The 27,878-nt window shown below is 48.2% G+C and overlaps 1 protein-coding gene across 8 annotated transcripts in view; it reads left to right on the top strand.

Moving 5' to 3' along the window:
- The window catches only part of LOC130513200 (neuronal PAS domain-containing protein 3), a 94,028-nt gene that overhangs the window by 10,955 nt on the left and 55,195 nt on the right, over positions 1-27,878 (top strand). For 4 of the 8 annotated variants that reach the window (XR_008946645.1, XM_057011872.1, XM_057011875.1 and 1 more), the window contains exons 2-3: positions 14,244-14,342; positions 24,459-24,703. Coding sequence is in view for 7 of the 8 variants with exons in the window: in XM_057011872.1 (XP_056867852.1) it covers positions 14,244-14,342; positions 24,459-24,703 (344 nt within the window). In the remaining variant the exon portion in view is untranslated. Of the gene's footprint in view, positions 1-11,493; positions 11,523-14,243; positions 14,343-21,466; positions 21,492-24,458; positions 24,704-27,878 lie in introns of those variants that run through there. The other 4 variants (XM_057011874.1, XM_057011878.1, XM_057011877.1 and 1 more) reach the window with 3 other exon arrangements.

The raw sequence follows: 27,878 nt of genomic DNA, 5'->3' as shown, positions 1-27,878 counted from the left end.
ACCCACACACACACACACAACACACACCACACACAGTGTGCTGAATTAAATGTAAAACTATATGTTCCTTCAGCCAGATGACAAATAATGTGTGATGATCATCTTAGCTTTGATACCAGCAACAGGCCCTGACAACACACACACACACACGCCACACGCCACACACACACACAACACACGGACGCACAGACCCACACACATACAGATATTTGTTCATAGCTGCTTGCAAAGAACAAGTGCAATCATAGAAAACCACACGGACCCTCTGTGTGTGTGTGTGTGGTGTGTGTGTGATGTCATGTTTGTATGTCCTTGTATGTCAAACATAGATGCATTAGTTTGTCCCTTGTGTGTACCTGTGCTGTTTGTTTTGTGTCATGCAGGACATTCTGATGTTTGTATGTTTTTATATTTGTGTGTGTGCGTTGTTGTGTGTGTGTGTGTGTGTGTGTGTGTGTGCGTTGGCTGGTGTAACAGCCAGCAGATGGAGCAACAGCAGGAAAACAGTCCTCCAGCAGCAGATAAGAGCTTCTGCAACTTTCCTCCGATAACCAGGACTCCTGTTTATTTACATTTATATAACTCTCTCATCCTCCATCATCCCTCTCTCATCCTCCATCATCCCCTCTCTCATCCTCCATCATCCCCTCTCTCATCCTCCATCATCCCTCTCTCATCCTCCATCATCCCTCTCTCTCATCCTCCATCATCCCTCTCTCTCATCCTCCATCATCTCTCTCTCTCATTCTTCATCATCAGCTTGTGATCAGCCTGAGATCAGCCTGTGATCAGCCTGAGATCAGCCTGTGATCAGTCTGTGATCAGCTGTGATCAGCTTGTGATCAGCTTGTGATCAGCCTGTGATCAGTCTGTGATCAGTCTGTGATCAGTCTGTGATCAGCTTGTGATCAGCTTGTGATCAGCCTGAGATCAGCCTGTGATCAGCCTGTGATCAGCCTGTGATCAGCCTGTGATCAGTCTGTGATCAGCTTGTGATCAGCCTGTGATCAGCCTGTGATCAGTCTGTGATCAGCCTGTGATCAGCCTGTGATCAGCCTGTGTGATCAGCCTGTGATCAGTCTGTGATCAGCTGTGATCAGCCTGTGATCAGCCTGTGATCAGCCTGTGATCAGCCTGTGATCAGCCTGAGATCAGCCTGTGATCAGTCTGTGATCAGCCTGTGATCAGTCTGTGATCAGCCTGTGATCAGCCTGAGATCAGCCTGTGATTTTACTCAGACATAAAACCAAAGGTCCAGTAGGAAGAAGTGAAGAACCTAAACCCCCGTAAAGAGAAGAAAGAGAGAAGTGTGAAGAGATAAGAGAGGATCAGAGACAGTGAAGATGAGAGGAGAGAAAATGAAGAGATAAATGGACTGAGAGTGAAGTGGGGGAGAGATTAGTGAGGGAGGCAGAAGGATGAGTGGTGAAACGAGGTAGACTGACACATGTGGAGAGAGAGAGAGTCTGCTGTTGAATGAAGAGATAAGAAACTAACCCTCTCTCCATCCCTCCATCTCTCTTGTTTCGCTCCGCAGAGAAAATGAGTGGGAATTCCACCGGGAGGTCTTAATCCATACTCTCTGTGCAGTGTGTGTGTGTGTGTGTGTGTGTGTGTGTGTGTGTGTGTGTGTGAGAGAGAGAGAGAGAGCCTCTCTGGTCCTCGCTCTTATAGTAATTCTGGCTGTAATGAGGTGCTGTCACACTCACTGGTCAGACTGGGGAGATGAAGTCTGGTTACTGGTGCACTGGGAGAGGAGAGGAGCTGTTGATGATGAGGAGGAGGAGGAGGAAGATGGGTGGTTTATCTGTTCTGGTGTCTGATTGGATGATTGAAACCAAAACATTTATAGTCTATTTAAAGGAGGCCGTGTTAGCGCTGACGGTAGCAGCACGTTCACCCAAGCTAACCTCAGTCCTCCACCTCTCCGTCTGTAGATTAGAGGAACAAAGAGTCTCTCTGGAGAGTGAAACACTTCAGGGCCAGACCCCCTGGCTATTCCAACACACACACACACACACACGCAGGCACACACATGCGGAGCGGAGCAGAGGAATTCCGATGCTGTCATGGGAAAACTGTCAGTGGTGCTCTGTCTGTGTGGGAGTTCTTCTGATTGTGTGTGTGTGTGTGTGTGTGTGTGTGTGTGTGTGTGTGTGGAGGGGGGGTTCAGGCTGGTACACCCTCGGCTGTAGTTTAGCTTGAATGGACACGTAAACATTGACAGCAAATGTAAACGATCTTCCCCCGTCAGGGCTGTAGCAGGACGGGAGGCGGCTTTGGCCACTAGGGGGCACCCTAGCCAGGAGGTGAAGGGTCAGGGGTCAGTATTTGCTGTGTGAATGATTATCTCTCGTGGTGTTTATGGCCAGCGACAGGAATGGATCAGTCTTGGTTCAAACACGTCCAACCTTCTCAGAACAGCGAGTTTAGGTTCCGTTATCTGACACAAAAGTCCGGAGGTGTAAACTCAGAGTTCCTGCAGCAGCTTTCGTTTTCTCCTGTCAAACTGACTGAAACAACAAGATGGTTTAAAAGACACAAATTCCGCTCCTGAGGCCCCCACTTGTCCTCCGTCTCTTTGTCCTTTAGGCGTCTAATTGGGGGCCTGTTTAGAAAAGGAAATGTGTTAAGTGGAGGGAATTCCCATAATGCTCTTTTATTGGGAGCGTGGACAATAGGAACTAATTGGTTCCTATTAGCAGACAGGAGAGGCAGAAAGAGAGGGACACTTAAGGTATTTAGACAGAAGAACGGCATTCTGGGTAGCTGGTCTGAGTGTGCTGGACGCTGAGAGGTCCAGTGTCTGTTTTCTTGTGGGAAACTCAGAGGGTGTGGGAATGTGTGTGTGTGTGTGTGTGTGTGTGTGTGTGTGTGTGTGTGTGTGTGTGTGTGTGTGTGTGTGTGTGTGACCGTTTGGTGACGTTTGCTCCACATGACCAGGCTGAAGAGTCTGAGATGATGCTGCTGTGGATCAGGAGGCAGCAGGACCTCCGATGGTTCCCATCATTCGCGTCACCGTCGGCGTCTGGAGACCGAGAACCTCCATGAATCTGCAGCCGGACCCGTCAGAACCGTGGCCGGTCCGCGAGGTGTGAGTGAGGCTCTGATTGGTCCGAACGCTGACGTTTGACGTGTCTGGATCACAGCGATGCTAGTCTGGACAAACGTTCAGAGTCACGGCTATTTGAGTGTGTGTGTGCGTGTGTGTGTGTGTGGTGTGTGTGTGTGTGTGTGTGTGTGTGTGTGTGTGTGCGTGCGTGCTGCTTGGTTTAAGTCTTATACTGTTGCACTACACTGACACTGTGCTTACAAACACACACACACACACACACACACACACTCTATGATTAGCTTTGACAGCACGAGGCCATCCAGCGCTCTCAGATATAACTGCTTCTCTTTGATAAACATGAGAGCTCACACACACACACACACACACACACACACACACACTCAAATAGCACAGAAACACACACACACACACACTCAAATAGCACAGAAACACACACACAAGCCTTCGGTCAGTGTGATGCCTGGAGAATATTTGATATATAGATAATCTTTAAAAGGTGAAATTAGCATATTGGACTGGTGTGTGAGGAGTCGTGTGTTTTAGCTCGACTTTTAATCAGGTGGAGCAGAAATGATTTTGAACTGAGGAGGAGGAGAAGCAGGGGGAGCAGGAGGTGGGGAAGGAGGAAGAGGAGGATCAGGAGGTGGGGAAGAGGAAGAGGAGGATCAGGAGGAGGGGAAGGAGGAAGAGGAGGAGCAGGAGGTGGGGAAACGACGAGGGGAGGATCCAGGAGGAGGGGCAGGAGGAGAGGAGATAAGGAGGTGGTAAGGAGGAAATAGGAGGGGAGAAGAGGGGGAGCAGGAGGTGGGGAAGAGGATTAGGAGAAGCAGGGGGAGCAGGAGGTGGGGAAGGAGGAAGAGGAGGAGCAATAGGTGGGAAAGACGAGGAGGAGGATCAGGAGGAGGGGAAGGAGGAAGAGGGGATTAGCTGGGGTTAGGAGGAAGCTGGGGCTTCTCCTCCAGGGGGAGCAGTCTGTTTTGAAGGAGGACTCTTCGTCTCCTTCTTTTCTTTCGGAGTTCCTCTCAGGAAGCCGAATAAACTCGCAGGAAGCCGAATAAACTCGCAGGAAGCCAGAATAAACTTGCAGGAAGCAGAATAAACTCGCAGGAAGCAGAACAAACTCGCAGGAAGCAGAATAAACTCGCAGGAAGCCGAATAAACTCGCAGGAAGCCGAATAAACTCGCAGGAAGCAGAATAAACTCGCAGGAAGCAGAATAAACTCACAGGAAGCAGAATAAACTCGCAGGAAGCCGAATAAACTCGCAGGAAGCAGAATAAACTCGCAGGAAGCCGAATAAACTCACAGGAAGCCGAATAAACTCGCAGGAAGCAGAATAAACTCGCAGGAAGCCGAATAAACTCGCAGGAAGCAGAATAAACTTGCAGAGCAGCTTTCAGGGAAGCTAAAGTGGAAACGTCAAAACACTCGGCTCACAAAAGCTCCTCTAAAATGTCGGGAACACGTCGGGCGTGTGGATGAAAGGAGCCGTCCTGAAACTAGGACGTGTTCTACCACCAGAGACTCTTCAATCATCCACTTCCTGCCTGAACCGGGCCCACATCAGTCCTGAGACGCCGCGCCGTCGTTTACACGCTCGTGCCGCTGCGCTCGCCAGGTGCGGTTCGCCTCACAGCGGTGGGAACGCCGCGCACGCCGCCCGTCAGATCCGCCTCGCTAACGTCCCAGCGGTGCCTCTGCTTCACCGAGCTCCCATAATAACTTCACACGTTCAGCTGAAAGTTCCCGAGGAGGACGACCTTCAGCGGCGCCGCCGCCGCTGAAGGTCGTCTGATGGAAACGCACGCTAGCGCGTGATGAAAGCGACCCGCGACGCCATGGAAACACGGATCAGACGAACGTCGGGAGATATTTGTCAGGGCGGCGGCGGCGTTCAGGCTGCAAGTGATAGGCTCACTCAGGTTTGAGTGACACCTGTCAGGCTCCGCCCCCTCAACACAGCTGTTAGCCAGCATGCTAAGCTTCTCTGTGTGTTTGTCTTGTACTTGCTGCAGAGGGAGGACATTTATTGTTGGTCCTCACAACTTCAAAGGACTGTTTGAGGATTAAGAAGTGGTTCTAAGGTTGAGGTCAAGGTCAAGGTCAGGCATGTGGGGGTGGGTGTGTGTGTGTGTGTGTGTGTGTGTGTGGGGGGGGCAATGGAAGATGAAAGGTGCCCTTTCATTGGGCCGTTAGTGACGCTCAGTGAGAAGGAGCCAGCTGATTGGCCGGCAGCCTGCGAACACTTCCTGGGCCAGTAAACTACACGTCGCTCCTCTCTTCCTCCTCTTTCTTCACCTTCGTCCTCCCCCTCACTTTCACTCCTTTTCCTTTATCCCGCTGCTTTCCTCTTTTTCCTCATATTTCAAATATTGATGCTGTTTGAGTTTCTCAACTGAACCGGGAGCAGCGTAAAACGGTCCCTTCCAGCCTCAACGTGCACTTCCCTCACCCTTCCTTCCATCTGCCTTCCTTCCTCTCCTCCTCCTCCTCTCCTCCTCCTCCTCCTCCTTCATTCTCTCCAGTGGAAGTGAAACATCATCTTGTCACTACTGTATGAAAAAGCCTGTTTACAGAGCGAGTGGGATGGAGGGAGGCAGAGATGGAGGGAGCAGAGAGAGAGAATGATTTAGCCAGAGTGTGTGTGTGTGTGTTGTGTGTGTGTGTGCGTGCGTGCGTGTGTGCGTGTGTGTGTGGGGGTGTCGCTCCGCTGCCTCACAGATCGATTGCTTCTCGGCGCTCCTGACAGGTGTAATTGTGAGGGCGTCATCTGTTCTTGTTTGCACAAAATACATTTTTTCTTCTTTTCTTTTACTTATTTATTTCTTTGTGCGGAGACGCGGAGCGCGGCGTCAACGTCCTCTAATCTTCCCGCCATCATCCCATTCTTGCGTTGCCACCGGACAAATCCCCTGTTATTTGAACAGATGGTCGGAAATCCATTCTGGTGATAAGTTGCCTCTAGTTAGCATTTAGATTACCTGCAAAAATTGAACAATTTACTACTCTGCCTCCCAGCATAACTTCCTCCTCTTTCACTTCCTTCGTTTTCCTCCACAGATCCCCCCCCCGTTTCCTGTCCTCTTTTGTTGCAACTTTGACTCATTTTAGAAAGAATTACAGACGAGGTTGATGAGTGCGTTAAAGAGGAGGGAGGAGGAAAAGAAAGGATGCAGGGAGGAGAGGAAAGAAGGGACGAAAGGAATCAAATGGGAGAGGCTGAGAACGAGGGATGAATGGAGGGGAGGTGGGAGTCGGGGAACAGTGGACCCCGAACGCGACGGAGGAGGAACGACAAACGCTCCACAGGTGATTCTCTCTCCGGCCGCAGTTCCCCTCCCGCCCTGTAGGCGGCGGGCGTGGTTTCATACGGCTCTTTCTGCGCGTCGTTCCCGGCCGGCAGCAAATTTTTCCTGAAGCCAGCAAACGGCAGAGAGAAGGAAGACAGAAACAGGAAGTGGGGGGGGGTTATATTTGTCAAAGCAAAAGAAAAGAAATGAGACAAGAAATCAGGTCTAATCCTCTTTGATGTCATCTTCCCTGTGAGGGTGTTCATCCCTCCTTCACTGGCTTTTCTTCTTCTCTGGTATAAATGATGTGTCACTGGTCTGTGGACTGTGATGAGTGTCAGATTTGCATAATCCAGTTAGTGGAGTCAAATGAAGCTGTCGGCTCGCAGATTTGGCATGCTAGCCCCAACACTGGCTTCATTAGCATGGTGTACGACACACACACACACTCACACACACACACTCGCACAGACAAGCACGCACACACACCAGCTGTGTTTTAATCTCAGCATGCTAACTAACAAACACACAACTGCTGTTTACATTAGCCTGCAAACATTCCAAACTCTTTAACTTTATAGAAATCCACGCTTGTTCCAGCCACTAATCATCTCCCCGCATCCCAAACTTTGTTGCCATGGCAATAGACTCGTTGTAGGCTGGTCAGAGATTTGTCATCGCTGCACAGGAAGGAAAAACATGTGAGGAAGACTGTGACCTCTGATCTCTCTCTCTCTCTCTCTCACACACACAACACACACACACACACACACACACACACTCCAGTCCCAAGCGGTGGTTTATCGCGTTCCTGTTTCCCGCTGCTGCTTCAGAATTCTTCAGTTTTCCTACAACAGGAAATGAAAGAAGCGCGCCGCGGTGGCCGCCGCCCCCTGGAGCGCCGCCATGTTTTGATTTGTGTTGGTCGCTATCGCTAATGAAAATCAGCGCAGGGCGGCGGACAACAGAGGCCGCGATAGACGAGTGACGGGTCGGTCAACACAATCTGACATCTCCCAGCGAGGGGGGGGGCTGTAATTGCCGGGGGGCGTCCGTGCACACAGATTAACCAGCAGACGGAAACAGGAAGGACCAACCGGCGCTCAAACCCCCCCGGTTTTTATTTAATTTAGCTGTCAGAACTTCAGTTACACCCTGTTTGTTTATAATTGTGGATCATTTATTAATGATTTTGGTGACTGTGGTAAATTTAGGTTTATTTTTCTTTACATCCCCCCGTCACCCCCCCCCCCTCCTGTTTATATGCAGCTCACCCATCTCACCCCCCCTCTTTAATTTGACCACAATATTTTGCTTTAATGCATTTTTTAAAAATAAAGTCAGCGTTAATATTCAAAACTGCAGCTTATCAATGTTTCTCTCTTTGCAAAGCAGCTCATAAATATTAATGTCGATCAGCCACGCTTCCTCGACGTGCCGCCGGACCCCCCCGACCCCCCGCTCAGGCGTGTGTGTCGCTGCGTGTTTGTGTTTATTGTCTGTGTGATTGTGTATGCAGAGGATCTGCAGTTTGTCTGGGGATTTCAGTGTGTGTGTGTGTGTGAGAGAGAGAGAGAGAGAGGGAGGAAGACTATCATTATCATACAGAGGAACTAAAAGCCCTGACAGTAATTTATTGTCTCATGGTTTATGTCTTTCACACACACACACACACACATGCACCACACACACACCACACCAAAATACTCATTCTACTATCAAAGTGAGGACATTTTGGGGCAGTGAGGACATTTGTAGTCAGGATTGGGCTTAGGTCGGGGTCGGGGTCAAGGGCAGGGGGTAGTTGTGATGGGTCAGGGCTGAGGTGAAGAGATGGGTAATGCAGCATACAGTATGTATGAAAGCCCCCAAGATAGAAGTACAATGATGTGTGTACTCAATACATCACAAGAACACACACACACACACACACACACACACACACCTGGCAGCTGTGCGAACAGTTAATGTGATGAGGGATCCAGAACTGTCTGAAACTGGTTCTGATTCTAGATCCAGTTCTCTGAGCTGTGAATCAAGTGTTGAAGAATGTGTGCTGGGGTTGCTATGGCGATTCCTTCAAGTCCTGCTCAGGTCCTTAAGCACCGATTTCTTCCCGCTCTTCCTGGTTCCTGGTGCTAAATGACCTTGGCAGTTATGGTTTTAAGCCCCCCCCCCCCCCCCCCCCCACGAGTGTGTTGCTTCTTTCTGTTTAATGAAATTCACACACATGCTAAAGGCGTGATTAGCATATATATTGTATTGACACAGTGGCAATATGTTCTCTCTTTCTTTATCTTGCTGTCTTTTTGTCTCTTTCATATTTCTGCTCCGTCTCTCTGTGTTGGAGTCACACTTTGAAGTTCGGCGTCTTTAATTTTTATCTGGAGAACACGCCGCCGGAGCGGCGCCGTGATATTTACAGCAGGCAGAGAAACAGGCTTGTTTGCTTTAGATTCGGCTGTTTCGTAGCTCTGCTGAGGCTGTTGTTTCCAGATGTGCGAAACTGAAAACGCACATCTTGTATCTTACGAACTCTCCCAACGCTCAGTCAGATGTTCTTCCCTCAGTTTTTGCTGCGGTTGTTGAAAAAAACAACCTTTTATTTCCGGTTGTGCCGCCGGCGTCGACCTCAGGGGTCACATGCTTCTACCAGAGCCCTTGTAAAGGAAGCTAACCCTTCCGTCTAACAAATACACAGATTACCCAGAATGCCTCACAAGCAGCCCCCCCCCCCCCCCCCACAGGTGCAGGGGGCGGAGTCTCGCATCATCGATGGTTCAGGATTTAAACCGGAGTTTTGGGTGAAGCTGAGAACAGGAGGTGGCGCTGTTTCCTGGTTCACTGACGATGGTTGTTTACTGGAGACTGACAAGCTCCGCCCCCTCCCTCACCTGACCCGTTGCCAGGTAACCTGTTGTGTTTTGGCCTTTCGTTGTCGGTGTCAGACAAGCTGCTGTGTTTAAATCAACATGAACTTAATAGAACTTTAACTTCTGAAGCTTTGATCTGTCGAAGTTTAACTTTGAAGGCTAAAGATGGAGATTCCGAATCTGCAGAACTGTCTCGTTCAGACGGTTCAGAAGCAGAAGACGTCTTTCTCCTCCTTCATTCATGGTGTCCTTTAGCACTCCTCCATCTCTGCCAACCATTCACACTTCCCAGGGAGCGGGAACACACACACACACACACACACACACACGTTTCTTTGGTTACTGAATGCCTTTTTCATTGACTGTCTGTTACCATGGAGGTGAAAGGACGAGAGAATGATTAGAAAAGAGAAGGATGGAGTGAAGGAGGTGAAGGAGATAATGAAAAGAAGGAAAGAGGCAACAAGGAGCTTTTTTTATTCACACTTATCCACACACCACACACACACACACACACACACACACACACGTTTCTTTGGTTACTGAATGCCTTTTTCATTGACTGTCTGTTACCATGGAGGTGAAAGGACGAGAGAATGATTAGAAAAGAGAAGGATGGAGTGAAGGAGGTGAAGGAGATAATGAAAAGAAGGAAAGAGGCAACAAGGAGCTTTTTTTATTCACACTTATCCACACACCACACACACACACACACACACACTGAGATGAACACAAGGAAACCAGGTTTCAACATGTTGTCTGTTCAACTGTTGCTGTCAGCTGCTTCCTGACGTGAAGAGAATCAGTTTTACACGTTCCAGGACTGTAGGTGGCGCAATAACAACAGAAGACTGATCGAACCCTCCTGGGGTCACATGACTGCGCCACCGTCGCTAACGGTAACCTTCAGCCGAGCGTCACCTGTGAACGCCTGTTTTCTAACTTTGATGGTGGCAACATCCCGTCTCCCGGTGCGTTTGTGTTCCTTTAGAATGTCAGTAAAACCTCAGTTTTCCAGCGGTGGCGCTAACAAAGGGAAGTCAGCCGTCTCAGAATAACGCGCAGCGGGACCGTCTCCGCGTCTTGAACAGCGTTTTAGCGGCGCCCTTCAACTCGGCTTCAATGCGGCTCAGATGTGGGTTTTTCCTCGACGTTTGCCCCTGAAACTTCACTCCAGACTTACTCCCTCCTCAGCGAGTCTGGATGGAGACGCCGCCTCCTGCCTCTCCTCGACTGGGAAAGATCAGGGAATCGAAGGACGGAAATACTCCAAAAACAGGGGAGCGGCGCGGAGACGGGGAGGATGAAAGGGAGGAATGCGCGAGCGGAGGGAAACTTTCTGACTTTGCCGTCTGACTCGGTGGAGCGAAGACGAGAAGAGGGAAGAATGCGGCTCTTTTGGTGACGCCACCAATCTGAGCGGAGGACAAACCCCCAGCAGGAGCTGCCTGTTAACGAGGAACGTGGATCCGTCTCCTTCCAGACAGGCGGGTGTGACACTCCCCTCCTGGGGGGGGGGGGGGGGGGAGACACTCCCCTCCTGGGGGGGGGGCACTCCCCTCCTGGGGGGGGGGTGTCACACCCGTCGCCATAGAAACGCCATTTTCTGACCACGACTTGACCTGATCGAGGCTCCATCTGATTGACGTCAGAGTCCGACAATCTTTTAGACAGGTGGCATTTTTTGGAGTGTGTTGGTTACCACGGCAACGTGTCAGGTTCTGGTGGGGGGGTGTCCAGGGGATCAGTGTGAACGGTGATGTGTGACAGAGTGAGGGAGGAGCTCGGAGAGAGGTGGATTTACGGCTCCTCTCCTCTCTTCCCTGGTTTGTTCTTCACACCTCAGATCTTTTGATCCATCGCAGCGTTTTAGAGCGTGAGATATGAAACCGGGCCAACGATCCATCCAGCAAAAACCAAACAGACTTTATGAAATCACGTCACGGCCCAGGAGGAGGAGAGGAGAGCGGAGGAGGGTCACGTGACCTGTCAGGTGACCATGCGACCTGCTGAGGCGCCATGACTGGTCCGAGGATCCCTTTAGTTTCTGGTGGATCTTCAGGACTCTGTGATGTCAGAGAGGAAGTGGAGTTACAGTGACAGGAAGCAGCCTGTTTTAGAAAATAAGAGCATCTGTTAGCCAATTAGCTCCGCCGCGGTGTCCCGCCTCACTCGTGGAGCTCCGCCCATCCGAGCTGCCTCCATCGTGGTCGCTGTGCAGTGCACGTCTGAAGAGGGCAAGTGTTGCAGGTCTACACTCAGGTGTACACATGTGTGGCTCCAGGTGATCACACACAGCTGTAGTCATAGTAACAACCAAACTCCTCCAGTTCACACTGGTTTTAATGGGATTTATGGCTTTACCGCAGCACTGGAGCTCAACGGGCGAGCTCAGACTGGACCTGAACACACACACACACACACACACCACACACACACACACACACACTTGTGTAATGACATTGAGTGGTAAGGGTCGCTCTGCAGGCAACAAGACAAACCTGGATTAGTGTGTGTGTTTGTGTGTGTGTGTGTGTGTGTGTGTACTTTCAGGGTCAATTCAGTGTTGTGTTCTTTATTTTATAGCTTTCCTGACGACATTTATAATCTAGTCTATGATTAATGAATCAACTAATTTGGAAAAGAGAGACGATGGATGGATGGATGATGGATGATGGATGGTTGGATGATGGATGATGGATGGTTGGATGGATGGACGGATGGATGGATGGATGGGTGGACGGATGGACGGATGGATGGATGGATGGATGGATGGATGGATGGGTGGACGGATGGATGGATGATGGATGGCTGGATGGGTGGACGGATGGATGGATGATGGATGGATGGATGGGTGGACGGATGGATGGATGGATGATGGATGGATGGATGATGGATGGATGGATGGATGATGGATGATGGATGGCTGGATGGATGGATGATGGATGATGGATGGGTGGACCGGATGGATGGATGATGGATGGATGATGATGGATGGATGGCTGATGGATGGATGGATGATGGATGGATGGATGGATGATGGATGGATGGATGGATGGATGGATGGATGGATGGATGGATGGATGATGATGATGGGTGGGTAAAAACACTTCAAGCTCTGCTGTGTGTCTCCGTTAGCGATGGTTTCCATGGAGATTCAACCTTCTCCACAACGTCTTCTTTCTTCTGGACTTCATGTGTTCACAAATCAAACCCAGAAGAAGAAACGTCTCTGCTTCCTGCAGCTTCACAGGGCAACAGAAGTGAAGCCAGCGGTTCCCCCTCCTCACCCTCCTCACCCTCCTCACCCTCCTCACCCCCTGACAGGAACAGTAGTGGCCCGCTGGCCTCAGGAACCTGTTTTATAGTCATTCTGGTCCACAGTGAAGTGGAGGTGATGGTGTCTCTCCCCCGTCTCTCCCCTCTCCCCCGTCTCCCCTCTCTCCCCCTCTCTCCCCTCTCTCCCCTCTCTCCCCTCTCTCCCCTCTCCCCTCTCTCTCTCTCTCCCCTCTCCCCTCTCTCCCCTCTCCCCTCTCTCCCCTCTCCCCTCTTCCCCCCTCTCTCCCCCTCTCCTCCTCTCCTCTCTCCCCTCTTCTCCCCTCTCTCTCCCCTCTCTCTCCCCTCTCTCCCCCTCCTCTCCCCTCTCTCCCCATCTCTCCCCTCTCTCCCCATCTCTCCCCTCTCTCCCCATCTCTCCCCTCTCTCCTCTCTCCCCATCTCTCCCCTCTCTCCTCTCTCCCCTCTCTCCTCTCTCCCCTCTCTCCCCTCTCTCCCCTCTTCTCCCCTCTCTCCCTCTCTCCCCTCTCTCCTCTCTCCCTCTCTCCCCCTCTCTCCCCTCTCTCTCCTCTCTCCCCTCTCTCCTTCTCTCCTTCTCCCCTCTCTCCCTCTCTCCCCTCTCTCCCCCTCCTCTCCCCTCTCTCTCCCCGTCTCTCCCCTCTCTCCCCTCTCTCCCCATCTCTCCCCTCTCTCCCCATCTCTCCCCTCTCTCCTCTCTCCCCCTCTTCCTCCCCTCTCTCCTCTCTCCCTCTCTCCCCTCTCTCTCCCCTCTCTCCTCTCCTCCCTCTCTCCCCTCTCTCCCCATCTCTCCCCTCTCTCTCCTCTCTCCCCTCTCTCCCCCTCCTCTCCTCTCTCCCCTCTCCCCTCTCTCCCCTCTGTCCCCCCGTCTCTCCCCTCTCCCCCTCTCCCCCGTCTCTGCATCTGTATGAAAAATTCCCTCCGTCATGAGTCCTGACAGCTTGTCTCTGGCGCGTGTAAACCTGGGATAAATGGGAGCAGGTCACTGCTGAGCAGACTCGTGTTCGCTGTCTGACTCTGTCGTTTTGGCTCGACATCTTTTACTTTTCACACTTTATTTCATTGGATCTTTGTTGTTTTGACTAAGATTATCTCACTGTTTCTTTTCGGACTACTTTTGATCCCCAAACGGGAATGTGAGGGACGTTTGAACCTTCCAGAAACTTTTGTGTCCTCATCAAATTCTGGGATTATGTCAGACCTTCACATCAGAAGAGCAACTTTCTGTCTGTTACACCGATGACACTGAACGACTGGAGAATGTTGGTGGTAAAAAAGAACAGTTATTGAACTCAAACTTGCTCTGGGGGGGTCAAAGGTCAAGGTCACTGTGTTCAACCAGCTGATCTCATCAGTTAGGTTAAAAAAAGCCAAAAAACAATATCAATGTTATGATTTCAGACATTAACAATAGGTCCCTGATGAAGAGGATAATGGGATTTTGAAGGTCAAAACAAACAAACGCCACCTTAAAAATCAACCCTGAATTCAAACCGTCTCAATCAAAATGTCCACAAACGTTTGCTGACACGCGTGTGAGGTAAAAATGCCCCGGCCGTCCTTCCTGCCATGACTTCGGCTGGATCAGAGCATCACTTTGATTTCTGAGATTATTTTCCCTTTTTGTTTGTCTTCTTCCTCTTCTTCTTCTCCACACGTCTTCCATCCGTCATTAAAGACTCTCTTCACGTTCTGTTTGTGTGTTTCACAGTGACCCCTACTGGGAGCGGCCGGCTAATGCAGGCAGCTGCTCCGCCGCCCGGCCCAAGACCCTTCACCTGGCCGGCCAGCAGCACACCTCCTCACCATGGTAACGTTGGTGTCCTGCAGCTCCTGTTGCAGCAGTAGTGTAGAATATGGTAGTGTGTGTAGCTGTGTGTGTGTGTAGCTGTGTGTGTGTGTGTGTGGTGAATGACAGACTGGAGAGTAAAGATCACCGTAAAGGTGATAAACTTCTTAGACACAGTTGGGCAAAACGTACAGAAGAATCAGAAAACGCAAATTGCGACTTTGACGGAATATTTTTTTTATTCCGAGGTTTCACCGGGAAACCGGAGAAGGAATTTAAATTTAGACATCAGGGTGTCAGTTCTGACCTTCGCTGTTTCCCTCAATGTTTGCGAAGCAAATGGGAACGTTTCTGGGAGAGGGAACAGAGTTTCTCATTGTTTTGTGGCTGCGCGTCACCAACGTTTCTGTGGCAACATCTTAATATCCGCATTGACAGATTGGAAGCTTAACTGTTGCCATGGTTACCTGACACTGAATGAGAAAGTTGAGCAGTATGTGAGTGTGTGTTTCTGTATGTGTGTGTGTGAGAGTTGGAGGTCAGGATAATTTCATCCCTCAATCTCTCCCTGCTGACGTGTTTCCGCGGGAGCCGACCCGACGCCGACTTCCTGTCTTTGATGCAGCACTTCCTGTTTCACCTCTAACCTGCCTTCTCCTCCATAAAGCCAGATTCTTTCCTGCATCCCTTTTCATTCTGTGAGCTCTGAGTTCAATAATTTAGCCGTTTTTCTCTTATTTTGCTCCATATTTTATGTCTTTGTCTGGCAGAAACGTGTTAATAATGGAGAGTATAGATTCAGATTTCCTGTGTCCACGTGCGCGTGTGTGTGTGTGTGTGTGTGTGTGTGTGTGTGTTTGAAGTGGTGCTCGCAGTCTGGCAGTATTGATCTGGAGCTTGTCTGAAATCAACATTCTGAGTGTTTGAAGCTTTGATTGGTTGAATTCAGCTGAAATCAGAACATTCAGAAGTTCTGGAAGAGCTGAGATAATTTCTCCTACATTTCCCATGATCCTTTGGAAAACCAGCCAGACTAATTCCATCTGCATTAATTAAAAATGGATACATTCAATTAAATACTTTTAAAATTAATTAACAAGGTAAAAATGAAATGTTAACAATGAATGATCAACTCCTGATCATTTAAATGATTCTTTACAAGAATTTCCTAACATTCCATAATTTATATTAAAACATTATTCAGACCTTTATGTCAGTCAGATGAAAAAAATATGAACAAAAATAAATACATTAAATTACACATATAAAATAATTTTAATTTTTTCTATATTTGACCTTAATAAGTATTTTTAAAATCTGTGTAATCAATATAAAATAATATCAGTATTGTTGCTAATCAAATATAATTCCTATTATCTTATTCTTCTATTCTATTCTCATTATTATTAAATCATTATGTAATTGTTACTAAAATAAACAATAACTGCAAATAAAATGATTAAATAAAAACCAAAAGTTTACATTTAAAATAGAAAAAGAAAATCACTATATGTAAAATAGTAACATATTTGAACTTAATATTTGTTCAAGGTTTATCATTCTGAAGCTAAATTACTGATTAATATTATCAAAGTTAATGGTGCTCTTTAACTCAATAGAAAAAAATCCTTTTATCCTGTTAAAATGCATAAAATCTGCAAAAAATAGTCTTGATTGACAGTTTGTCCCCTCCGAGCCACCGTAGGCGGAGTGAAGCCGAGTCATTTGGCCTCTTTTTGATAGCTGAATACACTCTGGAGCCTGTCAGTGAACGCACCACCATCACACCTCACACACGTGGATCCTTCGCCTCCATCTGACGGCATCAGCGTGATGGACTTTGACACCTGACGGACCTGAGTGACGGCGAGGACGCTCCCGGAGCGCTCGGGAATCTCGAAAACCTCGGAGTGTTCAGCACCAACTTCCCCCTCCCCGCCCCCCTCCTCCATCTGTCCTCATATCTACAAATCCCTCACCTCATTGGACAGCTACCCACCTGTGGCGCCCACTAACACACTCACTCACACACACACACACACACACACACACACCTGTGTATTCCCTCAGCGTGCACTTATTTCACCGTCTTCCTGCCGTTTTGTTTACAGTGTAAAACCTCGACTTTCACCTGTCCTCACCCGTCTGTGCTGCTGCTGCTGTTGCCCGCAGCAATGTTTAAACACACGTCAGGCTTGTTACTGCAGCAGGACACACACACACACACACACACAGAAACACACACACCCTGAGGAAGATGGAGACGCCGTGCACCTGAAATGGGCCCGCTGTTTGGTTTTATTTTGGCGTCCGCGGGGGTGCGAGGAGGGAGTTTCCTGCGGAGGCGTCTGGTGGAAACAGCGAGATGATGAAGAGGAGGACTGATGAAGGAAGTTCCCTCTGTTCTCAACAAACATCAGACGCTCCCACCGAGTGTAAACCAGAGCATCTTAATTACACTAAGCGTGAGCTTAAATTAATAAGTTATGCACCTGAAGTAGCAGGGTTGGTGCTGTTGCCATGGTTACCGGGCCTGGTTTGGGCCCAGTATCGCGGCTGTAACGTACCCACAGTGTGGGCGGGGCTAATATGTGACCGCCGACACTGCTGCCCTGAGGGTTCGGGTTAACGCCACCTTTGCGTCTCCCACCAGAACTTCTGAGAACGTTCTGAAAGCCGACTGGAGGCCTTGGTTTGCTAATCTGGTGGTTTTGTTCCCGTGTGGCGTCTCAGAGCCACAGCGCCGCCATTTTTCGGACCCACCGATGCACTTCCAGAAATTCACCGTCATCTTCAGCGTTTTTCCATCATTCCTCTGAAAACTTTTCCACTTAAATCCAGACAAACTTGTGTCTCCTGTCTGTTTGCCTGCAGTTTTTAATCACCCAACCACAAACACGCCATTAGCGAGCGCTGTGATTAGCGCTGTTAGCTCACCTGAGGACTTCGCACACCTTTGCCTTTGATTTCTCCTCCAGTTACTCTTTGATTCACAAATCATCTCCTCGATTTGAAGCCCGGCTCCACGTCTAACTTTTAATTGGACAGTGTTGGTTGGGACTGGTGTGCAGGAGGCCGTGGGCGGTCGACTGTCAGAGGCTTCTGGGAGGCCGCGCGGCAGCAGCGCTGCCTGCAGTTCGCTCTAATTAACCATGTTTCTTTGGGTTTTTTTGAGGGGATAATTCATGTTTCTGAAGGTGCGTCAGGATGTTTTGATCAGTTGGACTCTGAGGTTTCTGGAATATTTTCAAACATCAACTTTAAAAAAAAAAAACAGCAGTTCAATTCGCATGAAATGTTTCAATCGTGGATGAGAAGAACAAACATTTAAAACCTGTTTTGCTTTATTTTGCGAAGACGGTAGAGTTTCATGCTAATTTGCAACTTCAGATGTCTGGTGTCAAATTGTCCCCTTTGCATTTTTGATGAGTTTACGCTGTAATCGGGGTTTATTTGGTTCCCCCGTCGCTGCTGCTTTGGTCCTTTAAACCTGATCTTAACTTCAGAATCAATAAAACTGTCAGGACGGAGGAGAAATCAAAGAGACGGCAGGACACCCTCATTATTCCAGATGTTGTCTGACGTCCAGCTGTTGTTGTCCACCCTGGATCAGCTGGCAGGAAACGTCAGAAGTGAGCGTCCCGTGGACGAGCTGGTGCTCAGCAGAGAGAGGGGTCGTGAGGTCACGGCGCCGTGCCGTCTGTTTGATGCTGACTCAAATATAAATACTTGGTTCCCATTTGCTGGAATCTTCTTTTGGGTTTATTAAACAGTGTTAAAATAAGGTTAAAAATAAATTAGCTGTCATTGGTTTTTGATTTTATTGAGCCAATGATGTTAAACCTGTTTGGTATTATGATCTGAGCAGCCAGCAGCGCCCCTAGTGGCCACTGCTCGCTAAGACAAACTTGCATCGTGTTTTGTAAAAAATGCTCGAACGCCGACAGAATTACATATAAAATTATAAAAGTAAAATGAATTACCTATAAAACCAGCAACAAGATTATTCTATTATTATTATTAGTCTCAGACATTTCTGATTAAAAAACATATCTTGACTGATAAAACTTGAGTCAAAAATGAACAAATGGAGATAATAAAAGGAAATGATTTTTTTTTAGAAATTAATGTAATTATAAAAATGCCAGAGTTTACTTTATAACCGAACTTACTTTTATCCTCCTCTCCTCTCTCGCTCTCTTTCTCTCTCATGTTTGTGCTGTCTATGTCTCTCGCCCATTTTCATTGTTCTGCCTGATGTCTGACAGGGAACTCCCCCTGGAGACCTCAGATCACAGATGTTCTGATGATGGAATGTCCACCCTACACACACTCACACACAGACAGACACACACTCACACACACACACACACACATACAGTTTTAAAGGATCAAACACACACACTTTGACCATCATGTCTCAATTCAAGGACGTATGTCAGACAGTACACACACTCACACACACACACTCACACAAACACACACACACATACACACACACCGTGTGTGCAGACAGGTCCATCTGGACAGTGGAGCTGTTAATGTGTCTGCAGGTCAGCAGGAGAGCAGCTGTGTTGTGAAGAGTCTGCTGAATCCTGCCTGATTAAAAACTCAACCTGTGTGTGTGTGTGGGTGTGTGTGTGTGTGTGTGTGTGTGTGTGCACTGAATTCTCTCGTAATAAGTAAAAATGGTAGTTATGATAGTAACTTTTATCCTTATCCTTAAAGGGAGAAGATCAGTTGATGCCATATAAAAGATATTTGAGCTACAAGATGGAAACTTTACTGAACTAAAGTTGTGAGTTCATGAAACACACAATATTAGTTTGGTAAGTGTAACCTCAGTGACATCATGTTCTCTATACACTGTGTTAGAGAGCGAGAGACAGAGAGAGACAGCGAGAGAGTGTCTGCTTGAACTGCAATTATCAATTATTCAGCTGTTTCTTGTATAAACAAGCTCTCTGACAGCGAGGGACACACACACACACACACGGATCTGGCTGGTCGGTGACAGGATTCCAGTGTGTTGCTCTGGGTTCAGACTGGGACTGGATCTCCTGCCAGTTAGGAGCTGGTGGGGGTTCGATCTGTCAGATTTATTCAGACTTTTGTGGATTTAAGTTGGTTCAGGCCAACGTTTTGAGAAGCGATCCAATGTTATTTATTCTGAAAATACCATTAAATTCAAAATATTCGCATCAAGAAAATGTAAACTCAAGGTGCACGTGTGTGTGTGTGTGTGTGTGTGTGTGTGTGTGTGTGTGTGTGTTAGGCCAAAGGTGTGTTGTTCAGACTCTGTTACCAGACTAATTAGTCCAGTGAAGCTCAGAGGCCTGTGGAGAACTTTAACAAGTGTGTGAGTGTGTGTGTGTGTGTGTTTGTGTGTTGTGTTGCCAAAGTATCTCTTTGGTTTTCATTCATACACACACCCTTCTGTCAGGTCTTGACTCTCTCAGTGTGGGATGCAGCCATGTTGTTAATGGAGCCACAGGTCACACATGAAGATGTGTGTCTGTGTGTGTGTGTGTGTATGTGTGTGTGTGTGTGTTGAATTTTCACACATTGATAGTGAATTAGTGATCATGTTAATCTGTTTAATACATTTAATGGAAGCTGCAGCGTGTTTCCTGTAAATTTGACCATCTCAGTGAAGACTCCCTTTTTTAACCTAACTTTCGATTTTGAGTGGGGGAAAGAAAATTCACCCAGGAGACGATCACCCAAATCAGCAAAATCAAGAGCAGAAAAGAAAAATAGAAACAAGAACAAAGGAGGAAGAAGAGGAGCAAGGGGGTGATGAAGAGAGTGGAGAAGAAGTGGTGCAGGGAGAAGAGGGGGTGTTGCTTGGTTTGAAGGTTACAGGAGGACAGGAGGAGGAACAACATGAAGAGAGGGAACAGAGAAAAGGAGGAGAAATGATAAAGAGAGTCTCAGAGGAGGTTTTTATAGCTGTGTGTGTGTGTGTGTGTGTGTGTGTGTGCGCACGTGTGGACGTGTGTGCATGTGTGTGTGTTCATGCCAGCTCTTTAACGAGAGACCGCTGCTAATTTCAGAGCTAATACTGAGCTGTTCCACATGACTGAACTCAGGGAGGAGGTGGGAGGAGGTGACAGATGAGGGGGGGGCAGAGAGCAGGACTAGATGGAAATGAAAGCGTGGACGTTTGTCCTCCTGGCAGCTCCCCAATTTTCCCAGTTTCTGGATTTTAAACATGAAGTCATGATGATCTTAAACTCCTGGTTCTTCTGTTTGTCTGGAGTAAAATGTTTGGTCAGTTCCACCAGGATGGAAGGAGAGAAGAGGAGGTGAAGAGAAGAGGAGGTGACAGACACAGAGGAAGATGAAGGGAGTCGGAGGTGAAGGCGATTAAACCTCCAGCTGTCTCCATCTTTCATCATTCTTCAGCTGCTCCTTCACATTTTAGTTCTTTTTTGGTGGTGGTGATACAGGCTTTAGAGCCCCAAACCCTTGATTAGCAACATTAAAAGTGGCAGCTTGCTGAGAACCAGAAAACATTGTTTCTGAGATTCTGATGGGTAATGAACTCATCGTTAAATGTAAAAATGTGTTTACAAATGATTGTTTTCATACTAAAAACTATATTAAACTATATTATTCATATTTTTCACCTTTATTCCATATTGTTCTTAGCTAACCGATGACTATTTACAGACAAAAGATAACCGTCAATTTAAGTTCTGACTTTCAACTTAAATTTCTGATTATTTTCTTGTCTTCCAATTTCACCCAGTTTTGTTTTATAATTCAGATTAAATATTACTATTACAATATAATTAAAAAGATGTAAAAATGTATAAAATTGAGCAATGAATGTACCTCAAAGGCTTGTTCAAAAATGAAGATAATTACCCATTAATTGTAGCTGCTGTGTAAAATGAGCAACAATCTTTAATAATATCTGCCAAATAATCAAAATATTTAAAAAATGGCATCAACTAAAATTAACTTTGAAATAACAGGTATCCAAAGAGGACGATTATCAAGGTGGGAAAATGATAAAAAGCTACAATGGCGAACGGTTCGGAGACGATACCGGAAGTCAAAGCGCATCCAATCAGAAACGAGCAGCTCTCCCGCATTTGTTTTTTTTGGGTGGTTGACTGTCACGTGACGCCCGCGTCACTCAGTCGTACGGAAGTGAAAATGGTGAGTTACAATAACGCAAAAATGGACGATGAAAGTCACGATAAATAACCGAGCCAAGCGACACCGACGAGGAAAAGGCGATATTTTAAAATGCTTCGATTTCCGCCGCTGTAGAGTTTCGTCCGCGAGCAAACTGCTTCTTGCTAATGCTGCTAACGTCGGGGCGGGCGACAACTGCTAAATGAACGTTTTTATTCCGCGACGTGTGACGTCTTTTTTATAGAACCTCTGTTTTTTTTATTTTATCAAAGTGCTCAGTCGTGAAGCAAATGGAGTGACAGGATTCTTAATAGTTTTGAGTATTGACGTTAAATTAAGATGAATTCTGGCAGTTCAAAGGTCATCTCCGTCAAAAGACGCGCACGTGCCGTGATGCTGCTGGTCAGATTATAATCTTTGTCGCTCTGATGGTTTTTAATCCCACAATTTGTTGCTTTATTTCACCAGTGACTGAGCGGTGCACCTCAGTCCACCCAGCCTTTCCTTCTATTTCCATCCTTCCATCCATTCCTTCATTTCTTTCAGATCTGTCTCTTCTTCCTCTCTCTCTGTCTCTAGCTCTCTCTCCCTTCTCTTTCGTCTGTCCCTCTCTCTCTGTGTCTCTAGCTCTCTCTCCCATTCTCTCCATCTGTCCCTCTCTCTCTGTGTCTCTAGCTCTCTCTCCCATTCTCTCCACCTGTCCCTCTCTCTCTGTGTCTCTAGCTCTCTCGCCCCTTCTCTTTCCGTCTGTCCCTCCCTCTCTGCTTCTAATTCTCTCCTTTTTTATTCTCTCCTTTCTCTCCATCTGTCCCTGCTTCTCTGCTTTTTTATTCTCTCCCCCTCCCTGGTGCTCTCACCCCCCCTCACACTCTCTAGATTGGTTTTGGCACTCGAGTCCTCTGATCAGTGAACACACACACTCGTAGTGAGCAGCGGTGTCATTGCCGTGGCGATGTCAGCAGGCGGGGCTTAATCCAAAGTGACACTTGTTCTCTGCCTTCTTTTCCCATCGCCATGGAAGCAATTACCCTCCTCCTGAAGGGCCTTTTGTCTGAGTGTGTGTGCGTGTTCTCGTCCTCTAAGGGTTGACAGGGGGGAACCTTTGTTGCGGGTCACCTGATTGGCTGAATTGAAAGATATGGGAGAGTCTCATGCTTTATTCTGCCCCCCCCCCCAGCTTGAATTCATGCTTCGTCTGAACTCTTCACCCAGTGAGAACAGCCCGTCTCACTGTCTCGTTGCGGTTGTGTTGTCATATCTCTTGCATGTGGCTGCGGCCACCCCTGCAGAACCACCTGAAACACTCCGTGTGTGTGTGTGTGTGTGTGTGTGTGTGTGTGTGTGTGTGTGTGTGTGTGTGTGTGTGGGTGTTAATTTAGAACTCACCAGTGTCCTTCATAACCTCAAAGTTTAGACTTTCATTCATGTTCCCAGTGAAAACTGAAGTGAGATCAGAATCTAGTCTGAAAAATAATGCTTTTACTCACTTTTCCCTCCCAGCCCGTCTTCCCAGTTCCGAACGTAATCACCTGGTCACATGACTGGCGGCCAGTTTGACCTCTGCCTGATCTGGGAATGAAACCACATCCAACCAGTAGCTTTGTTAGCATGATCTCTGCTCCACACACACCGAAACAAGCATATCTATGGCTTTCATCTGACAGGCGCTTTAAAGGAGCATCGATCCACCCCACTCACACACACTCACACACACACACACACACTCACACACACACACACACACACACTCACACACTCACACACACACATGTCTTTATTCATGATAGGTGATAAATACATCCGTTTGAATCAAGGTCAAATGCACCCCTCTTACCACCTGAAGTGAAGACATTTATCGCTCATCAGCATTTTATGGACCAAAATAAATTAGTCATTGTTTGTTTTCAGCTTCTTATTTACTGCACAAGTTTTCTTGTGAGTTTTTTTCCTTCATTGGTTCCTGGTTCCGAACATGTCAAAAGGTCCTGTTGGAGGAGCTGACTGCTGCACATCATCGTTATCATCGTTATTATTGTTCTAACGATAGTGGAAACTATTTTTGTGGAGGCTGCTTGGCTGAGAGGGGCGACGACACAAACACTTGATGCTAATGAGCTTAAGCCTGGAGGGCAAAAACGGATGAGAGATTCACGGACTTCACCTTTAAAATTCATAACAAGGACACCGAGCGGATGAGTGTGGAGGAAAGTCTCTTCCCCTCATTTACTGTTTGTTCCCTCCGATAAATAAATGACAAGCGTATGAAAATGATATTCTTTGCCAGATGACAGCCATTTTTCATCCCTCGCCCTAAACAACTCCACCTCATCCAGAGTGTTTGTCCGCTATCCCTCCATCAGCTAAAGCGTTCTCTGCTGCAAAAATTAATCACCTGTCTGCGTGTGTGTGTGTGTGCGTCTGTGTGTGTGTGTGTGTGTGTGTGAGGCCGGCGGGAGGCCCACAGAGGTTTTTAGCGGCTGATTTATTGCAGAGTTAATTCATGACGGCGTGTGATGATGATACGAGGCCACGGGAAAGTAAAGTCGTCACCGCTGTTGTTGTGGGTGAAAGAGAGAATAAACAGCAGCTCGCTGACGTGATGGAGAGAATAAGAACGAGTGTGCGAGCGGCGACTGCGTCCGATTGGGGATGGTGTTACTGTGCTTTTAGCTAGCAGCGATGGGAGCAGAGTGAGTTAGCGGCTGGTGTTTTACACCTGTTGCCTCCGTCGTTCTCCACTTCTCTTTGAAAACATTCGTCTTTACACCAGTCATTTTCTTCCCAGGAAAACTCGCCCAACAGCGTCCCGAACTAATCCGCTCAAGAATATCTTGAGATTGCAGATCGTTTTCATTCTTTATGGTCGGATGCAACAGAAAGATTTTGGTCACTTCCTCCTGAACCTTAAAGATCAGTTGTGACGCGGCCGATTCAGAACCTTCACGGACTTGGTTGTCCTGGGAATGACGGCCTCTCTCCTCCTTCCAGGCTGCAGGCTCTGAGGAAGGAAAAGTCTCGGGATGCAGCGCGGTCGCGGCGCGGCAAAGAGAACTTTGAGTTCTACGAGCTGGCCAAGATGCTGCCACTCCCGGGCGCCATCACCAGCCAGCTGGACAAGGCGTCCATCATCCGGCTCACCATCAGCTACCTGAAGATGAGGGACTTCGCCAACCAGGGCGACCCGCCGTGGAACCTGCGCATGGAGGGCCCTCCGCCCAACACGTCCGTCAAAGGTAAGACGGGGGTTCGGGCGCCGCGCCGGGACGGTGAGGTGAAATGGTTGGTGGCGTTGCACCTGTGTGCTGGTGAAAGAGGGTCTGTTTCTCAGGCATATTCCCAAACTTTTCCAGGGATTTGTTCCAACTCGTGACTCGAGGAATTCTTCTCATCTCTCCTTTGTATTTGTCTTCTGCTTCAGTAACGTCTGCATCCGTCCACCTGCTGATGCTCTAACTTAGTCCTTCACAACACTTTGACATCCCATAAAAAGCTGCCGTCCCAGCGTTCCCGACTCACACCCCAGCTCGGAATTCCGCATGGAATATTTTGGACGTCATTTTAGTATCCAGGCTAAAATTTTAGAAGGAAGTCCTGCTGATAGACGGACACCAGCCCAACTTGACCAATCACAAACCTCTGGCAGGGTAGAGACCAATCAGAACGATTCCTAGATAATAAGGAAGCGCGCGCTCATAAATACCGACGTTTCAGTGACGTCTCACCTGAAATCACCTCACTATTAATTCTTCAGTCAGCTGCTGTTATTCAAATAATCCACAAAGACACTTTGAGCTTTATTTGCTCTAATGAACATAAACCTGTGGTGATAAGCACCACTGTGTGCCCCTTAAACTAGTGTGTCTCTCTCTCACACACACACACACACACCACACACACACACAAGCTCGCAGGCGCAGTGAGTTTGTGTGAAGGGAACATTAAACTCTGATGAATTTGTGCCTGGAGTACACACAGCACTTGTGAATCTAAGTGGAATTTGCCTTTGAAATGGGCCCTTTGTACGACACACTCAGTGATGAGAGGCGCTCACGTTTAAAGGGACATTTGGCTCGTAGGAATGACCAAAGATGAAAGCAAATTGCTTGAAATGAGCTTGTGTGTGTGTGTGTGTGTGTGTGTGTGTGTGTGTGTGCGTGTGTGTGTGTGTGTGTGTAGAAACAGGATATTTACCTGTAATCAGACCTGTGATGAGAGCTGAAACAACAGTTCAGTACACAGGAGCGTGCACGTGTGCGTGCATATGTGTGTGTGATTGGGCGCACAACAACAGATGGCACTTTGAAGAAGCACACACACTTTAATAAACACACAATGTGTGTGTGTTGATAGGTGCGTCCTGTTCTTTTGAATAATAAGGGAAACGTGCAGAGTTCTGTGGGACTGGCTGACGAGTGTGTTGGACTCCAAACAGCCAACCAGAACCTGTATGGGAATGTTTCTCCTCCAGAACCCCTGATAAACCTGCGACCGGACCTGGACACGCATTGTCCTGCTCACCGGGTCCAGGCTGACCAACAAAGAACGCAGCTTCTCCCTCATTATTTATGTTTCTCTCTACCATCCACCAATCAGAAGCTCCCACAGAGATCAGACACGATGACATGAGGATGATGGACTCAGACAGACTCAACCTGCTCTCCTCATCCTCCTCTTCAACACTCCTCCTCCGTGCTGTCCTCACTGTCTTCTTTTTCTTCCCGCTCTCCTTCTCATCCTGTCTGTACTTACGACCACCTCCTCCTCCTCCTCCTCCTCCTCCTCCTCCTCTCTTGACCTTTGCAGTAATTGACCCAGTTGCTCTTCTGCACTTTATTGTTGCAGGTTTTGACTTCCTGTCAGAGTCTCCACATCTGCTGCAGGACGCCACACAAACAACCCTGACCTTTAGTGTGTGTGTGTGAGTGTGTGAGTGAATATGGATGTTCACCATTTCAGTATTGCACTAAATGTTGGTGTGTGTGTGTGTGTGTGTGTGTGTGTGTGTGTGAGACAGTGAGACCCTTTCCGACACCTGGCTATTCATTATGCATGCAGAGAGCAGCAGACACCAAAATGCCATACTTCATGAGCCAGTCTACAATCAAGACGTGTGTGTGTGTGTGTGTGTGCGTGTGTGTGTGTGTGTGTGTGTGTGTGTGTGTGTGTGTGAGAGAGAGAGAGAATGAAGAGGAAAAAGTGAAGCACAGATTTACTTCACTGTTATCTTAATCTAGGGGTGAATTGAAACCTGTAGCTTCATGATGTTGAACACAGAAATTGTTCTGCTGGGCTGTTGGTCCGACATGACTGCTGACATCTGTGACTGGTTATACTGGGACGGAGTATGAATGGACTGGTTATACCGGGACGGAGTATGAATGGACTGGTTATACTGGGACGGAGTATGAATGGACTGGTTATACTGGGACGGAGTGTGAATGGACTGGTTATACTGGGACGGAGTATGAATGGACTGGTTATACTGGGACGGAGTATGAATGGACTGGTTATACTGGGCCTTTTGTCTTGCTTTGCTTTGGTGTAGTTTTAGTTGAAAAGTTCCTGAGAAGAGTTCTGATCCGTGCTGAACGCGCTTCCTGTCTGTCTGGGCTCTACCTGCTGGTTCCTGCCCCAGCTGCTGGCTCCGGTTTCTGGGTCATTGAGCAGCAGGACCGGGGACCGAAGGCGGAGCCTCCGTTATTTGGGCGATGACGTAATCACTGCGGCCATCGAAGCACATCATTGACCATCCGGCGCCGTCTCCCGTCAGGACGCCGCGCTGTCCCGAGGACGCCGCGCTGTCCCGGGGACGCCGCGCTGTCCCGGGGACGCCGCGCTGTCCCGGGGACGCCGCGCTGTCCCGGGGACGCCGCGCTGTCCCGAGGACGCCGCGCTGTCCTGGGGACGCCGCGCTGTCCCGGGGACGCCGCGCCATCTCCCGCCGCGCTGTCCCGGGGACGCCGCGCTGTCCCGGGGACGCCGCGCTGTCCGGGGACGCCGCTGGGGTGGCTCTTGATAACGGGGAAGTCGCTTGTCCAGCTGGGAGTGTGAGATGTGTAAAGAAGAAGGGAGCGACGGAGGCAGAGGGAAACAGCAGTAATTATAAAACTAATTACCAAATGTTGATGATGCCCATCGGCTTTGCATAACTAAATTTAGACGGGGAAATTGCTTTTGGCTGCAGACGAGGCTGCCGGGCATTTGGTTCATCTCTGTTTTTATTATTCCTCCCTTTTCTCCCCCTGCGTGCTGTCACACCAAAGAGGAAAGAGTAATCACCATAGAAACAATTACTCCGACAACCCCCCCCCCCCACTCTTTTCTTTATTTTGCTGGCAAACACACAACAGCTCCAGGAAGTGCTGCTGCCCCGACACAGAGGAGAGGATTTATCCCTCGGTGATGCTG

Source organism: Takifugu flavidus, chromosome 16 (assembly GCF_003711565.1).
Source record: "Takifugu flavidus isolate HTHZ2018 chromosome 16, ASM371156v2, whole genome shotgun sequence".
Taxonomy (NCBI): Eukaryota; Metazoa; Chordata; class Actinopteri; order Tetraodontiformes; family Tetraodontidae; genus Takifugu; species Takifugu flavidus.
The sequence above is the reverse complement of the archived record's forward strand: the minus strand, read 5'-3'. Positions and strand labels throughout refer to the sequence as shown.